At 40.7% G+C, this 19,046-nt stretch overlaps 1 protein-coding gene across 6 annotated transcripts in view; it reads left to right on the forward strand.

Moving 5' to 3' along the window:
* The window catches only part of fhod3b (formin homology 2 domain containing 3b), an 83,917-nt gene that overhangs the window by 7,834 nt on the left and 57,037 nt on the right, over window positions 1–19,046 (forward strand). For all 6 annotated transcript variants that reach the window (XM_051407803.1, XM_051407804.1, XM_051407806.1 and 3 more), the window contains exon 3: window positions 5,742–5,806. In XM_051407803.1, coding sequence (XP_051263763.1) covers window positions 5,742–5,806 — 65 coding nt within the window. The remainder of the gene's footprint in view (window positions 1–5,741; window positions 5,807–19,046) is intronic.

Raw genomic sequence — 19,046 nt, forward strand, 5'->3', positions numbered from 1 at the left:
AGAGCTGAGGGGACAGGCTTTAGCCCACCTGAGGGACGCTCAGTTTCAGAAGTCTAGCACATTGAGATTCTAGAGGAAAAATAAGTTTACATTGAATATCAGTATTATTAGCTTCTCTAATTCATCTGTGAATCAGTCACTAAATATCTCAGCAATCTCATTTGCTCAGGATTTTGTTAGCTGATAAGTTTGTGGAACCTGTTTAGTATGAAAGCTACCCGATGATATATTTGATCAATTCTGCGATGGTATTAGTGCCCTTTTTTGTAACAGACTGTCTCAGAGTTTCCATGGCATTCATCCATTCATGTCCCTTAAAATACCTGGCCGAGTGGCGGCAGTGATGTCATCTAAACCACTTATGAGGTGTAGACACGTCTCATGAGTAATCGCCCTCATCTCTATTGAATGTTACCTCAGTGCTCTCATTAGAAGTGGCCAAACTACAATTGTACACCCACCACCATACGACTTGCAGCTTCTAATTTAGCTGTATTGTTTCCCTGTAATATATAGTTGTATGAGGCTTTGTCTTGACATAACTCCTAGACCTGGATGAAGAAGAGGTTTAAAATTGTGTTAGTTTAATTTCTGTTACACGTTCTTTGGCCAGTTACTTTATTGACTCCATATGTTTTTTCATGTACTGTGGAGTATGTTGATATATCATGCATATGCCGCCCACTTTAGATGATCACAAACCAAAGGTTGGCATGAGAGTTCCTGGTCGGCTGGACCACAAACATGTATGGATTTATTTGTCTAACTTGGAATTCATAAGCCGCTCTCTGGCTTGGTGTTTCTATTGGACGTTGAGAGTGCTATCCTTTCCCAGTTCCATCTGAAATTGTTAGGAGCTTATGGGAGGCTATTGAGAGCTGTGAGGTTAAAGTGCTCTACTTCTTCTCTCGTCGAAGACCGAGCCTGCCAGGGCCTGTGTGGTGTGCCAACTGGCACAGGCTGGTATGGATGTGTGTCATTAAACCCACACAGTGTTGTCTGAGGAGGCTGGGGGTGAAGGTGGTTAGCCAATTATTTTGTAAAAAATAGGGCAGTACTGCTCGCTGGCTTTTTATGGTGCTGATGTGCCCATGATTACATCCCCCACTGCTCGGTGTTGTTGATTTGATGATTATTGAGCCAGTAAAAGGTCTGATGAGGCATTTCACCTTTACTTGTTCCATTTTATTTTTGTTTTCACCCTCCTTTTACTGCACAAGATCTTTCATTATTTTTGCTTTAAGCTCAGCCACCTACCTTTGGAAAGAGAATGGTAATATAGTCATATACTGCCTAAGTTCCTGAACTCCCCTGATCATTGGCCATTGAATCCATCTGTAATTGATATTAATGACAGGTTACATTCCTGAGGCGCCTGTGTCATACCTAGTGTCTTTACAAACAGATTAAAGTATGATCCTCTGACAGAGCGCTGCAGAGCCAGGAGATATCCATGTCATGGGAGCTTAAGGGCCATAATCACTTCCACACCGTGTTTGAAGCTCAGTTATATAGGAGATTGTGACTCATAAATCCCTGCCCCATCTCTAATAGTCTCACTTCAAGTTATAAACCATATAGCCCAGACGTGTGCTGAGAAATATCTGCACATTCTAGGTAGTTAGTGTTTCATTTAGGCTTCTTCTCGTTAGATTGATTGACCCCATACGCATAATTTCCTGCATTTGTCGCCCTGATCCGAGATGTGCTTACAGACATTTATAGCCCTTTGAATATTTTTGGGGATTACATGGATTGAAGAGCGTGAGCCTGTTGTTTCAGGGGACCTTAGGTCTGGTGCTGTAGAAAAAAACGTTGTATTGAACTGTGGGGAGTTATATGTTGGGTTTGATGTTGTTTCTGCTCAAATATGTGACATTGATTGGCAGGTGATTAGTGAAGTTGTAAGTCTTCAAGGACATATTTTCTGGCTTGTCTTTAGAAGATAACATGAAGTGCTGTTATTGACTCCATAATTGATTCAGGATGTGAAATGTGTAGCTGAGATACAGCACAGAAGAAGACACTTTTTAGCATTTCACTGCACTGGTATATATAAAGAACATCTGAAAGCCAACAATTTTGCGCTGAATATGCCTTTCTTGGTTTTATTGAGTGTTCTTGATGTGTTCGACAACCAGTTAGAAGTCAGGCATTTTAAAATCCAACAATATCCAACTGTTCTTGCTCTGTAGGCCTCAACTATTCAGAGTTTCTCATCATATCCTTTCATCTCTCTTAGGACAGCTCCGCTTTCATTATTTTCATTTTTTTCTGACCCACTTGGACATTGTTTCGTCGCGGCTCACAGCACACAAGATTTTCATTTGAGGAGAAACGGCACATTTGAAAAGAACCAGAGGAATTGTCAAACACAGTACAGCTTCAACTTCAAGGAGGGAAATAAAACACCAGTTGTCCCTTCCGTGTTTGCCGAGCAGTTTATGGGTATTATTAACAGAATAGAACAGCTTGGTGATTGTTCAGTGTGTGTGTGTGTGTGTGTGTGTGTGTGTGTGTGTGTGTGTGGGGGGGGGGAATGAGCCCTATAGATAGTCTCTTTCCCTGATTCTTCAGCCTCCTTACCCCCGTGCCCTGCACCCCCCAGGCTCACTGCGAGTTCCTCTGTGGAGACTGATGCAGGAGTCTCTCAAGCAGGGGTGTCCACCAAGAAGTGCTGAGTCAGTAGACCTCTTTGGGGCCTGCTTGTCTGGCATTAATTGGTCTTTGAGGAGAAGCGCTGGCTTTACTGTATTCCAAGTATGTGTGTTCACTTTCTGTGGGTACACATTTTGTGTTGTTTTATAAACAGTGCCAGTAATGCTCCCGTAGATAAAGCCAGAGAGCACGGAGCTGGCAAGCATCCACCGGTCCAGTTGCTGCTCCTCTGGGTATTAGGATTAAGACCGAGCTTTATGAGTGTGCGCACAACACAGCAGTGATGGGAGAATGGAGAAGAATAGAGAAGACAATAATGTGGGGTATCTAATTGGCAGGTATAGTTACTACCTTCCCACAGCTGCATTCTTGTTGGCAGCATTTGACAGGAAAAGTGATGATGACGAATATCAGATTTATGCTATTAAATTAAAGATTTATAGTGCACTGCTTCTTTTCATGTACAGAATGAATAAAATGGCCATATGTTTTCATTTAGTCTTTAATAAAGCCATCTAATGTTGACCAATTGCCTTGTGTAATGGTCAGAAAGTCATAAAAAGGGAAGTAGGAGGTAATTGTTTTGGGTAATGGTCAAGTTTATTAATTCCATGAGATTATTAGAACTAGTCATGGTTATTTAAATGGTAGCTGCAAAGGTATTTCAGAAGCATGATGTTGCACATGATGAATCAGATTTAATAGGAGCTTGGCTTAAGTTGATTATACACTACCACCACTGGGAGAAACCAGAACATTCTGGCACAGAAGAACATGAAAGATTTCATTTGGAATTCATTTGGTATTATATTCCAACGTGTAGCCAATTTGTTATTTGGCTGACATTATTTATAGTTATGATTATTTCTATAACTTTGGGCTCCGCCCTTTACTGGCCCGGAGCACTGTCTGTGGGAGGGTCCAATTTTTATTTTTAATTGGTGATGGGGGGTCTGAAAACCTCACTTATATTCCATGCACGATTGTTTAATTTGATAATGAGCACGTTGGCCTGTGTAGCCTCAGGTCTTGGTTAAGCACAGGGATACTGTTGCAGACAAGCAGAGAGAAAGCAGACGTTCGTGACAAAATGGCTCTGGTTACTCGTTTGCCTCAACAGCATCACAGAGGATTAAGTTCCTGTTTGCCATCTCATTTCACCAGTTAAGGTCCATGTTGACAGATGTTACTCCTGTGTCGCCTCTGCTTGTTGCTGGATATTATATTTGATAAACAGTGAGCATATACAGACTTCCCCTGCCATGTAATCTGCTTGTGTGCATGTCAGTGCAGTATCCCACTGACTGGTCGGGGCAGGAGGAAAGATGTCAGTATGCCTGTCTGTCTGGATGTGTGGAGCAGTTATGCAGTAATGCTGCTCGTTGGCTGGATGGTGAGGCAGCAGTATGATCTGCCGTCAGTGCTGATAGACTTTTTCTCTCTCTGTCAGACCCACTGCTGCCTGATTGTCACTAACAGCAACAGTCTGTCGCTGGCGCTGTGCCAGTATGCACAATCACACAGCCTTTGTGCAGGCGACATAAAAGCCCATTTGTCAGAGAGTCGAATTAGGAGGAGTTGTGTTGGTGGGGGGGGGAGTTGTTGAGCAACTCTACCTGCTGTGCTCTTGTCTACAGTTGTCTACTGGGGTTGTGTGTATGCTTCTTTGGTTAGTTGGGATGTTAAAGGCATGATCTGTGATCCAAAAAGGGTGGCCCCTCGCCAGCAGAATTCAAAACGTGGGATTGTGATGTGCTTTATCTGTCAAATGAATTGAGACAATGCAACTACTAGATATCTGACTAATTATTGATGTTGTTACTATTATGTTATGTTGTTGTTTACATTTGGGATGCAAACACAAGCAGACATGTTTAATTATGACTGGCTTAAAAACACAAGGATAAAGCTGATAATATTCTATATTTTTTTATGGTCAACAATCACACCAGCAGGTCACACTGTTCAGCCTGATTTACTTTATTTCTGCCATAGATTGATTGACCATTATTGTCCAACAACTATGAAAATGAGCCACAGTGTCGCACTACTGTAGATTTGTTCCTTCATTACCATGAACATGAGCAATGTAGTTTATTTTGACTAAATCCTACTGTCCTACTGACATTAATACCCACTAACGCAGAAAGTATATTATAATCCACAGCTGAAAACAGTTCTCTAGAAATTCACTTAATCCTGTTAAGGTAACATTGGTTAAAATTACAGTGCCCAACTGTTTAAGGAAATTAGTAGCAATGATTGAGCTTGTGGCCGACTGCCACGGACAGGGTAGGGAAGGCGGAAAATATTGAGAGACGTACTAATGCATCACTGGTTTGGATCTTTTTGTGGGATTTGTTGAAACTAGAAGAAGAAAAACAGAATAGCGCCAGCGTTATCCTTTAAAAAGGCACATTTTACATCAAACTTCATATACAAATTAGAGGGTGGGCTATCCTTTGTATGACTTTGTATGCTCTCACATTCACTTTCATGACTGAATAGAATTGGGGTACATTGTTGTTGTCTTTGTTTTGGATTGTCATTCAGGCATTGTACGCAGTTGACAGGATGGTGATAGGGTCTCGGCATATCTCCATTAACACAGGGGGCTGAGTTGACCTCTGAGCTGCTCCCATCCTCTAATTTTACCTTCAGAGACCTTTCCCCTGTTCTGTTCTGCATCCTGTTCTCTTGTTGTGTTCAAACTGCAAATATTGAAGGTTTGGGGCAACACTAAACGGTACAATTTGTTGGAAAAGAATTTAGCTCGAAGATCAGTTTGCAGCTTTGCACGGTAGCTCTTTTTACTTTCTTGTCAGCACTTGCCTGCCTCTAGCATATTGATGGCTGCCTCAGATTCAGATTCAGACAGACATTCTGTTTCTCTATCTTGATACAGTTGTGTGTGTACCACCTGACACACACACACACACACACACACACACACACACAGGCAAAAGCACGCTCACACACACACACACAAACACACACACACACACACAAATTTAAATAATCATGCTTGTTAAATATCCAAGTAACATTTTTCTTTCTCCCCATTTGTCTTTTTCTCTTCACAGGAGAGGCAAGAAACACAGCATTATTCTTCGAACACAGCTATCCGTCAGAGTTCATGCCTGCATCGGTGGGTAATAAACTGCACTGTAATCTAAACTGTACATTTGTCACATCTCACTTCATGACGGTCAATTTATCTTTCTCATTCTATATCACCAATGAGGTATGAGCTTTAATTACCTCCATTACCAGTGGATTATTTTACTGAGGTCCTTGTTGAATTTACACAGTGGCAGTTTTGGGAAACAGCCTAGAATCTTAATTTGAGTGAGAATTAATGGCGTTTCAACAGCACTGTGAAAAACAGAGCACTGGCACAGAGCAGAGACTGAAAACATTTTATGTCTTTGGAGTTACTGTGTTCTGTCACTTTGTTTTATTGGGCCTCCTGGTGCCTTTGAGTAATGTGAAGGAACTAGCACAAGGAGTTGAGTGAAAACACATGCAAACATGGATGCACGTGGCATGCGTGCAAGCACACACACAATTAACTTATCAAAAGTTGTTTTTTTTATTAAGGATGTTAACTGCTTAAGCTTTTACTAACAATGTCGAGTTCCTGTTTTAGCCTTTACTTTTCCTGCATCTCTCTGGCAAGATGTAACTGATAAATAGGTGTTAATTGCTTTGCTACCTTGTTTAATCCATGTACAATGTAAGAAATACATGCATAAGCCCTTGTAAAGTAATTTGCCAGTGTCTTGTAGGGTTTGTTAGCAAAGAGCACTGTAGTTGTCTGTAGCAGAACATAGAGGAACTCACATTCTCACACAGACACACAGTGCCTCCTCGTCTTCAAGTGTAAAAATAACCCAATGCCTGGAAAAGCTATTAGGCAGTAAATTGTCAGAATTTGGTTGTTTCTCTCTAATGCAGTAGAAGTACACAAAAGGCCGAGACATTTTTCATTTGAATGAAGTCACTATGATAGTCGTCTTTGGTTATTTATTCTACCTGCTGATTCATGACGTGTAATACAAAAGTTTGGAAAGTCCAGTGGGTCTTTTACATGACAGCTCATTCAACCAGTGGTAAGACACAAGAGAAATGAGAAAGACAGCTTTTGCTTAATCTTGATGAGGTCTAGTTTGCACATGTTTACAAAGAGGATTTCTCTTTGATGCTTTTGACACTTTAATTATGTAACTGACACAGTAAACCTATCATGTATTATATTATCAGATTTTTCAAAGATTGCTAAATTCCTATTATATAACATTGTTGGGAGATGTTATAACACTGGATACCTAAAAGACATTTCCAGTCTTTGCCTGATGTGACTATTTGGCTGAACCTTGTCCACACACTACGCTGAACTGGCTTTACCTTATTCTCTCCTCCTGCTGGTGCTTGGCTTAGCTTAGTGGAGCCTGGGGAGTGGCAGACAGACTTGCCACTCTTCTCTAAGTGGATGATGACCCTCTTTTTCTCTAAGTTGACAGCCACCTGTTGCCCTTCTCTAGTCTTCCTCAGTGACGGCCCACGTGGCTAGCTGATTTATTTCCTCCAAGCAAGGTGGTCACTGTTACTGTAACTTGTCCAGACATTTGAGCCTAATTTTATCTGACTAGAGGGCTTACCTCGTAGCCCCATGAGTGCAGAATTACTGGGTTATTTTCCTGTTCCACACAAGAGATAATTCGTTAGTCTTCCAAAGACAAATGGCGTGGTATTCTTTAGGCTGCGCACTTGCACTGTATTAAGGGATTGAGCATTGCCCTGCTGTCAGTTCATAAAGACCAAAATGTCCCCAAAGTGGAGCCCACTTATTGTGAGTTTTTTTTTTTTCTTTTGTCTTTCTATAATGAGAGATGTTATGCAATGCAAAAAAGCTGCGCTCTGTTACAATGACTTGCGTTTGGAGAATAGCCAGCACAAAATGTGCAGAGGCATCAGGGTGACTTTAACACTGTGATTTTCAGAGTCTCTGGAAATCATTTGGAAATGCTCCTTTTGTTTGAGTTCACAAACAAGCTTGAACTAATAGCGCCACTCTTGTGTTAGCTTTAGGTCAAAGGATGCTTGTATTAAAGATTGCAAGCGCTGTTTGGATGTGATTCTTTTAATGTTAAATAAAATCTCACATTTCGAATGCGCCCCCACTTAAGATTGGGAGCTAAATGAGCACACCCACATAGTAAAGATATGTTGTTTAAATCCCAGAGACCTCCTCCATTAACATGACTGATGAGTTGGTTAAAATCATGTATGTAATCTGTGTCTTGTGGAAAACCCATTACATGTATTTTAAGTTTTAGTTAAGTAGTACATAACTTATGTTGTTTATGTTAACTGTTTTTTTTGGGATATACACATCACAGACCTAGGTTTCAGTGTGTGTGTGTGTGTGTGTGTGTGTGTGTGTGTGTGTGTGTGTGTGTGTGTGTGTGTGTGTGTGTGTGTGTGTATGTGTATGTCTGTGCGCCAGTGTGCTTGTGTCATGAACCACAGCAAGACTTAATCCAGGCTCCCCTAATCATAGTCATTAGCTCTCACATACACATATGGTTTTATATGGACCAGGCGGAAATCTGTGCATCCGAGTCAGCGGAGGAAGGAAAGTGCTCAACCCAAAGAGCTAATGGTTTATTAAACTGCTTTTTACCAATCAACCTCTTTCACAGTGATTTGTTGTAAACACAGTGAAGAAATCCAGGCTCTTTGTGTATTGTCTGCTGAGTATATAACCCTGTACTCCAAATGAAGCTCTGATTACTCACATTAACATTTAAGATGTTCAGGTGACACTTCTGTCCAGATTGGCCTCCAGTATGAGCCTTCCTGGAGTTCAAAGGCCAAAATCCATGCTCCCAGATCATACATATAGTGACTATAGCTGTAATAGTGGATATATGTTGGTATGCGTGTTACACTTGATGTGTGCATTGTCCTTTCATGGAGAAAAAGATTACTTTTGAATTTATTTGTTTTTGTCATTAGATATCCAGTAGTGGTGATGGTTTGATCTTTGTTTATATTTGTTTGACCAGCCTGGGATTTAGAAAATAAACTCAACTTGTCTCTCTCTGCGTGTTAGCATTGGCCACAGCCTGTTTAAATTGCCGGGCTGTTATTGTTGTCGGTGGACTAGATGTGGTAGCTAGGGCCTGATTAAAGCAGTCTTGTGCTTATTTTAGTGTTGTCTGCAAGTACAGCAGGTCCTTGTCTTATGTGTCATTTTGTTTCTGAGACAGCCCAAGTCGCTGTGATGTGACGGTATGGAGAATTCAAGACAGGGAGAGACTTTAGTGTGGGCCGCAGAACGTTTAAGTGCGGATACCAAGTTAAGAATTAACAAATGTCACATATGTTTTGTAATCATCAGCAGCTTTTGCAAAGTAGGGTCTCCAAACAAGCTTTTCTTGAGTTCATACAGATGTACAGTCAGAAGCTCTGCTCCTCTTGCAATTAATGACATTTATGCAATGCTGGGCTAACATTTGATGTGGTAAATCTATCAGCTGCAATCCAGAAAATTCTCCTTGATCCCCAGGAAATCATCTTGAACTCACATCCATACTCTTGCAAATCATTTTATACGGAGCCAGCTGTACACCAGTCACACATTAGATTAGTTGGTGGCACAAACGTTTTGTTATAGCAAGTACTTATTATTCACAACTGTAAAAAATCATACATTTGAAAGCGGAAATTTGTTGGTATTCCCCTTTAAGAGCAGGTTCATCTGTCAACACATTGATCCCAGCTGAGGAGTGACAGCCCTAATCAGAGGTGACACATTCTTAGTGGATTATCTGCCTTGTGTTTTACAACCTCTTATAATCCGGGCTCAGCACATGATTCATTGTGACCGCTGTTGACTTACATTTCTTTTTTACGCTATAATTTTGTCAAATTGGTAGTTTTGATCATCAGGTTGACAACTGAAAACTCTGTGGTTGTTAAGATGGAAGAGGATGAGCAGTAAATTCTCCACGATTATCCCTCGGCAAACCATGTTGGGAGATGAGTTCTTGGCAGCTAACAACATAGTTTCATAGAAAAATACACTGTTAAGTTTGGGCCTTTTCAGTGTTTGTTTATCCAATTAATGTATTATTGAGTGTATGTGTATGTGTGTGTGTGTCTACTGTGTGTGTGTGTGGGATGTCAGCACATTGACTTAAGACAATAAGATCACCTGCGGGTTATGGTGGTGCTCCCAACCACAGTGCCTGTCTTTTCCACACACTCTGCCAGATCTGCACTAAGCCATCTGCAGTTTTGTGAACACACATAAAAAATAATTCCAGAAGTTAACCTGCCTATTAAGAAGAAGATCCGCTTGTTGAAATGTCTGCTTTCATTTTGTAAATAGCCAAGAGAGTTAATTATGCCTGTGGTTATGGCAATCTGTATTATTGCTCTATCACAATTCACCTTTGAAATGGATCACATGCAGAGTCAGAGTAAAGCAATAAAACCAAATATCTAGTCATGCCAAATGAAGACTAATTAAAAACATGCATATCACATAGCGCCCATCAGAGACAGAGGAAGATCAAATGGCTTGGTCTCTCATCTCTTTGACTTCCTGCAAACAGACCCCAAAATGGGATCATGGACTTACAGCCACCCCAAAAGGCCAAGCAAAACAACACTATGCCAAAGAGGAGAAATCTGAGGCAGCAAAACATCTCAAGAAGAAAAAGCGAGTGGAGTGGAACTTGCTTTTCAAATCACAGCTGATAGCAAGACTAGATCAGTTTCGGTTTGATGGTATCACTCACCTCACACTTTCTCTCACTCCCTTTTTATATAGTCTCTGTTTAGCCTTGAGCCCAACAGCCCCACGCCGAGAGATAAAACCATAGCTTAGGTTAATGCTTCATTTATGGGCAACAGTACAGGACAAAGTTCCCCTCACTTTATACCTGTGCCCTCACAACTAAAACACAACATTTTCCATTTTCTGGGTAGGATTAGGGCAAATTGTTAGCTCTTTGCTTCACATACTGTACAAGGTTATAGATTACTATAACATTAATTCATATAAGCACACTCATATGCTCGCGTTCACATGCACGCACTCATGCAAAGGCATGCACATATTAAGAAGCCATCTGGTTCCAGTTGTAAAGCCCCTCAGTGCGGCTCCTCGCCGATCCAAAAGAGAGCTATCTACGTTTTCATCCAAGAGGGGAGTATTTTTTCCTTGCTGTGTTTACAGGATAGAGGGAGAGTTGTGAGCATGCAGCCTGACCAGGGGACAAAACTGTATTCCTGTGGATTGCTAGGAATCCTATAGCCTCATTATTGAGTTTCACTACAGTAAATTATGATATTCTGTCCCTTTTTATCCTTCTCCATTTTCTTCTGACAACCAGCCAAACTCCTGTCAGAAAATCAGATTCAGATTCAAAATTGGTATAACTTACATTTTACAGTCAGCTCAAAACAAAATACAGTTTGTCAAAGTGGCACATCACAACATATGAGTTGGACTGCTAAGGCTGGATGCCATGTGAACCCGACCACTCTGGGGTTTACCACTGCTGTGAGACTGGAGCAGTCCTTGTTGAAGTGGACAGGTGTGTAACCTCAGTAGCCACAGCCTTTAAACAGCTGACTTCTCGTAGGAAGGAAAATTTGGAAGGAATCTGAGTTGTTTTTCCTCAAACCAACATTTATTTGATGTCTGCAGAGAATTGTTTATTGTATATTTACACAGGGCCTATGATGGTTTAGAGCTGAGGTTTGAGGTGCCTCTGCACAGCCAGTGTTTGCCCTCTCTCTGTATCCTTAACGGAGGGAGGACGAGCACACTGAGAAAACACGCAGAAGTTGTAAATACCGTAATGGTTTATATATTTTTTGGTTGTTTTTTTTTTTTGATGGGGGCATTTCTTGCTTTTATTGATAGACAGCTCAAGATAGACCGGAAAGGGGGACAGAGAGAGGGGATGACATGCAGTCAAGGGCCGCAAGTCGGACTCAAACCCACAGCTGTTGCAGCAAGTACTCAGCCTTGGTACATGGAGCCACAGCTTTACCAGGTGCCTGTTTATGCATTGTATGCTCCACTAAATGTAACTCTATACAATATGTCTACATATGGCACCAGAAGAGCAAAGAATGGCACTGAAGGCTTGTCTCTTTGGAGACGGTGATTTTGCTCTGCTCCCAACTGGCTTCAGTAAAAGGTTTGACTGCGCTAGATGGTTTGTTGATCTGATTGGAAGTTTGCCTGTGAAAAACAGTGATAGACCGGTGGTTCATCCAATAACCTGCCAATTGCCTTACTTTTCCCAACAATTTCCAACATTACTTCTCAGATATTTCTGTTTAACAAACCATCTGGTGCTGTCAGGTTAGTGGTTATAGTATATGGGCATGAAGAATTTGAGCGCCAATATTGAGTAGAAAAAACCCTGACCTATAACTCAGTACCCTACTGGCCTTCAGCCAAATCCCAGTGTGCCATGGAATTCCATCTCACATCCTCTCTCACATGTCATGCTGGCTTCTTTTCTTTCCTTCTGCTTTGATGTCAATGTCTTTGTAAGGAAATGTCTCTTTCCCCCTCTGTATCTATCTGGAGAATATAAGAAATGCCTAAGAGAACCAAAACACTTCATATTTTCTCTGTTTGTCGGTACAGTAACTGTCACTCATCCAGCGTTCTATGAAACAGCGTTGTTATTTCTTCTCTCACCTTGGATCAAGTATTGTTGCCACAGCTGGCTAGCTTTGAATCGTTTACGATTGCCGTTTTACTTTGAAGGAGGATTTATTGGATTTTTGTCACATTCATGTGCAGAGATTGATTTGGTCTTTAAGCTGACATCAGCTGGAAAAATAAAGATTGACATGACTTGTTTAGGCCTGAGTTTAAAGGGACGTGACATTTCTGCAAAGCTCCATTTTTAAATGGTGTCCAAATTGGACACTGGAAAATATTTTTACATTTCTGCACAAGCCATCTGAATCACCGATCATCCACAATCAATGCATGCTCTGTCTCTTTCTTTATTTAGTAAATGAAAGACTTGGGGACAGTGGTGTTCCTATTTCTGCCTTTGCTTCTTCCTCTCTCTGACTTGGCAGCTTCTCATGTATTCGGCACATATGATGACTTAGGACTGAGGAACCTTGCAGATTTTATGTTTCTATTCTTTCAGGACAGCAACAGTAGCGGTGTCATTTCATGGTGTAAGACAGATTAACAATGTGCTGTTTTTATCTCTCCATGCCTCCACTCTGTGCTGTAGCACTGGAACACCTGTGGCTTCCCATGTTTCACATTGTATTGTGGTGACTGTTTTGGGGCCAACAGAAACTTCAGGGATGTTAATCATGAGCGATTTGGCAATGGTAGAAAATACGTGGCATTTTGTAGTGATCTGTTAATGATTTGAGAGCCGTCCACTCATGTTCTGGTTCACAACAATGTAACCACCCAGAGGGAAGGCATGATGCACAGCTGTGGAATGATTATGGATATTGCAGACCATATTGTGATCCATTGTAAATATTAGCTTGGCCATCTAGGGTATCTGTTTGTCTTTATCAGCTTCAAACATGTTCAAGGCCAAGAAACATAGTTGTTATTTTTAGAGCTGATGTAAGCTTAAGTCCAGGGCAGAAGTGGAATAAGCAATATTTAGATAATAGGGCCTTTAATGAAACATAATATCCTTTTTACTTTCAACCTCACAATAAGTCATTTTCTATCCACTATACTGAGGTGAGGGAGGCATTCAGGAGTGACAACGTCATTTTAAACTGAACAGGAGCAAGAAGTTAAGAAATACATATTTCACAGATATTAGACTTGTCTAAAGAATCACAAAGGATAATAAACAGCTTTTCATCAGAGCCAAAGTAAATTTTAAAGGAGCTGTATGTAAGTCTTTTTTGTTTAAAACATTCACAAATTAACTAAAATTATCAGACAGTGTTAATATGTTTGCTGAGTTGGCTGTTTATTGAAAGAAAGAAAGAAAGAAAGAAAGAAAGAAAGAAAGAAAGAAAGAAAGACCTATGGGAGGGACTGTGTATTTCCTTGTTTCTTATGATAGGGTTATGGTGATACCCTGAACCCAGTTTGTTTGGAGTATGAATTCGACAAGTGGCCAGTTGTTACATATAGCTTATTTTAAACAATCAAAAGTAACCGCGTTGTTCTCACTTGGCTTTTGATAAAGGCCGCAACTGAAGCTGAAATACTCAATTCTCTCACCTCCATTCCACACATTGTCAGGTGATTGGAGAGCCCAGTTGAAATAAAGAGCTCAAGCACCAGGAGAATCCCCTCTTGTAGCCCACCCATGGCTCTGAAGGGGACCACTCAGAGTGGCCTTAGCAGGAGAAAATTGGACAACCTTTTGTTGCGTCCTTCAAAGCAGTGGAAAGGAGCCATACAGTAGATGGAGAACACAACAGAAGAGGCCCCAATGCCTTGTGTGAATGTCGGCCAAGAGCCTACTTAATCGGTTCAGGCATGTTGGGCAGTTGGGATGTCTCTATCTGGTTACAAGAGGATTCACAGTGCCTGCCTGAAATGCATGTCGCACATGGTAGTGAAGTGTCTTACAAATGCAGAGCATGCAAATCATATTGGCATGTGAATCAAAGGAGCATTTATCACTAATAGACAGATGGAACTGAGGAAATTTACAAATGGAATATGCTCTTAAATTCAACAATAAATTGTCCAATGTTGTGGGCAAAAAAATAATAAATTCAGCACTAATTACATTTGAACAAACAGCTTACCCAATATTCCTCCGTGGTGAGAGTAAAAGAAACATTGTCTGCTTTTGCTTAGTCTGGGTTGTAAGGAGGAGTGAAAATCTCTATTGGTATAAACCATAAGTGATGTTTCCTGAAGTTGTGAGGAAAGCGAGCCATGTTTACATCATTGTTGTGGTTAAAGCTGTGTAAAGTTAAGTCTCATCTTTCAGTGAATATGTCAGACATTGTTGTGATCCATTCAGATCTATTCATATGTGTTGTATGGTGGTTTTCTCAGCGGTCACTTAAGGATCATTGAACATACAAAGTGCTAAAATGTTTTGCTTGGACCTCTTGTTTATAAGATAAAAGCCTGTATATAAGCCTTTAATCTCTGTGTTTAGAAATGTGAAAAATGTTTGAATCTCTCCCAGTGTCTGGACCTCAAAATTCAATGACATCAGTGGCTGTTCTGTCTGCTCGTTCTATGATGAATGCCTTTTGTATTAGCGAGGTTCAGCACAAAGCTAAGAGAGGGCGTGTAGGCTTTCATTCAGAATTTGCTGTTCACACACATAGATACTGGATACCGGGGGTGGACACAATATACAAACAACAGTTCAATAAAATGAATTGCAATTGTCTTTCATTTTTTGTTTTTATTTTCAATGGTTGGGGTCGGGGTGTCAATGGGACTACCTTGAAATATAATGCAACCCAACCTCAATCAACAGCTTTGTGACGCATCAACAAAAATTACACCAAATTTTTACAAAAAGAGCATCATGTTGTGTGGATGTTATTGGTGTCACTCCCTGTATTTGTATGAAAAACATGTATAAGACATTTTACGAAAACTTTACTATTTACTATGCAAATATGAAACTTCATGGGCAAGTCAAATTGAACATCAACTAGCAGTCTTTGTTCTTTAAAAGAGCTTTGACTCAGCACTTCAATTGTGAAGGTTATCAAAGGCTACAAGGGGCAAATAACTTTTTTCATTTAGGCCAAATGATCTGCCTCCAACTCAATGGCAATTTGCCAATAGAAACTGTAAAATAATTGAAATTGTCAAAAGGAACATTGTCATCCCTAGTAAAAAGGAACCATGATGACACATTGAAGCTCAGTGAAGATGATAGATGGGCAAGTAACAAGATAATAGACTGGTGCACAAAGCTGGGCTGATATAAAATGTAAAAACTGGGCCAGTGAAATAAAAAGGCACTTAGGTTGAGTGGTCCATCACCTGTATTCCTAAATCCAGTACGCAGTTTGATGACCTGATGACATGGCCTTGGCAGAAGTACAACCACAGCACTGCAGATAGTTTTCAGTCAATTAAAACACAATCAATACACTCAACTTATAAACAAAAAATACAATACATCCTCTCATACGAAGAGCTATTATAATCAAGACTTTAACACACTGTTGTCTGGAGAGGCAGGAAGTGCAGAATCCATTCAATGACTTAATGCTACAGACCACTGGTAACCTTACGTGGCGCAGATGGCGAGTAATTTTTTTGGTGCACTTCATGAATACAATCATTTTAATTTAGTTTGGCTGCTTCATGCAAAGAATACAATCTTATATGTCATCATGAACCGCATATTAGCCCCAGACTCCCTCCTAACTTTCCACTTCTGCAGCTGAAGAAAGCGTACCATAGCAGGCAACAGGAGCAGCTGTGTTGGAAGAGAGTCATGGAGGAAGAGGAGTATGGTTACTTTTATTTTCTGCTCTAGAAAGAGCAGACCGCTAGGTTCAGTGTTTACTTCAGAACAGAAGTCGGGATCATTAAGTCAGAGTAGATGATCAGTGTGAAGTGGAGTTGCAAGACATTGTTAGACAGTTAAACAGCTTTGGATTTACACATTTATGGCACTTGTTACCATGGCTACATGCAAAAGAATACCTACTCCTGGTTATTCATCTTCTCATTTATTATTAGTCACAACACATAGAAACTGATGGATCATTAGGGTGTGAGCTTATTAAAATGCCATTATCATTATTAGCTTACAGTGGGTGCTCTGTCTTGCCCAGAATTTATTAACACAAAGTTTCAAACATTGCCAAAAAGTCTACACATGCTGTGCACACACCTGCTTTCTGACAACCGCTGTCTGCTACGCTTTGTCCCTATGAGACTCTGTGACAGGAGAGAGGCCAGACTGCATACGCAAACACATTCATCAAATTTTGATCAGACCAGCTAGATTCCAGCCATACGAGTGACTAATGAAAATGTTTATGGTGCTTGGCAGATTTTTACTCCCAATCCCACAATTTCTCCAAACACCAAATTCTAGAGCCCTGACATTTAGAAAGGAAGAAAACATACTGGAACAGACCAACTTTCATACAGTGCACACTATATGCACAGACTAGATGTCCTGAGATAACTTCTGTTATGATTTGGTGCTATGCAAATAAAACATTTTTAATTGAATGTGTACACTAAACCTAAGTGCTCCACAAGTGAGCATACATGTTGTACTGTTACAAGTGATTCTGTGGAGTCCAACCAATATGGGATTTCTGAGACTGATACGGATTTTAGAGGGGAAAAAATGTGCAGCTTACTGATGACTGGTGGCTGATACAGTGAATTTTTGAGCTGGAATGAAAATAGATCTTTTCTATGTGGATTGTGCATCGATACGACTCTGCAAAGGTACTCCGAAGGCTGCTTTTTTTCAGTAAATAATTGTATCTAAGGTAAATATTCTTTAAAATGTTAAATGATCGAACATATACATTGTCATCCGATTCTAGTAGACACTGCTGAGAGCTGCTTCTTCTAGCTTACTCTTTGCTGCTTGCCACAGTATTGTATTTCGATACAATACTGATACGTCTGCAATAGGCCAATATTGACTGATAATATCGGCCATACATCAGTCTCTAGTTGCTAATACAAGCTGTTGTGCTTTGTGGTTGTATCTGTTGAGCTATTGTTTAGTTTTCCCAGGGAGGGAAAATAAAAAATATAGCAGTAAAAAAAGAGTTACAATACAGTAACTGTTTTTGCTCACAGCTGCAAGATGCTTTTTGTCAGTCTTTGTGCATAATTTCCTGTTTTAATCATCCTCCCTGGAACAAATGTAACCATTGAGACTTCATTCACATAACTCAATATCAAAACTTGTATTTATTCCTCACCTGGATGTATGAACACAACATAGTTTCAAGATATTTTTTTCCCCCACTTCATTCTGATCAGTAAAATTAGACTGTGACCTCGAACTCCCAGCAGTCAGCTGTTGCAGGCTACAGGAACTCCTAGACTACCTAATATGACACTAAAGGAGACCCCCACTCTGCAGTGTGCTGCCATCTGAGACCTTTGTGTCTCAGCATTTAGAGGAAGTGTTCAAGCTCAATCTGCCAACCAGCCATGTGCTTCTGCCGAGGCTTGTCCTGGGACAGACACTATCATTTCACTTTATTGGAACAAATGCAGCTGGTATTTTCTTCAAACTTGGCATACACTAATAAGAGATGAAAGGAATAAAAGTGTTTGGGTGTGACTACATATGTGTTGCCATTTTGGCATTTATTACTTAGACAATATGAATAAATGGTTGTAATTTAACCACAGTTTCAAGACAGAAGAGTATTTTTAATGCACAGATGTTCAATATGAATGTTTGTTAATGATACTAGTAAAGGTTCTGTTCCATTTAGTGTAGCAAATACTTTCCAGTGAGCTAACTTGCACAATAGCAGCATGCTGACTTTGTTTACAGAACCTAACATTAGTACCATTGGGAACACCTGTGTTTACCCTGCTATTGAATGTCAAAATCATCCCATTTCAGCTCTTTTCATGGACTGTCTTACACGAAGGACATGCCACATTGTTCTGCTTTCCTTGACAAGCTAAGGGTAGATCTCCTACCCCTGACAGCACAGAGCCAGGGTCAACTGGGGTTAACCCCGTCTAACCCTCTGGGCCACCTGGAGACCCCCACTACACAGCTCACAAGGATTATCCCACACCCTCCTACACATGAGTTGGACACATTAAGGGCCACAGAGGTCATTTCTGTCTCTCTCTCTCTCTCTCTCTCTCTCTCTCTCTCTCTCTCTCTCTCTCTCTCTCTCTCTCTCTCTCTCTCTCCCCTTCTCTCTCTCAGCCTTTGATGCTTCTGTTCTAGGATGCTGATCCTGTAAATGCTATAGGATGAAAGGGCTGGTTTGGCACAGGCCTGTGTGACCTGTATAGCTTCGGCTATGGGAGCCGGCTGCACTCCTTTTTGTTTGGGTCGACGCTTGAGGGAAGCTGTCGCCCCTGAGGTCAGCTGGTGGGGGCGGGTTGAGTGACTAGAGGGCCACCTCCTGTCACCATTAAATGATTTATGGAGAAGAGACACAATCCCAGCTCCTGTAAGCTACTTTGAATGCTGGAGCCATAACATCATTTTAGTCCTCTGTGTTCCTCTGTGGTGTTCAGAAGGGGCATAGCTGGAAATAAAATATTTTAAAGGGACTGTTTGGTATGAGTTGTGTTGACTTCCTTCCAAGACATTACCTTTTAGACATACTGTAGATACCTGCTCCCCTTAGAGAGACTTTGTTAGGTAATGGTAATGTTTGGCAATGGTAGAAGTTTCAAC

This window comes from Dicentrarchus labrax, unplaced genomic scaffold (assembly GCF_905237075.1).
Source record: "Dicentrarchus labrax unplaced genomic scaffold, dlabrax2021, whole genome shotgun sequence".
NCBI classification, from domain to species: domain Eukaryota; kingdom Metazoa; phylum Chordata; class Actinopteri; family Moronidae; genus Dicentrarchus; species Dicentrarchus labrax.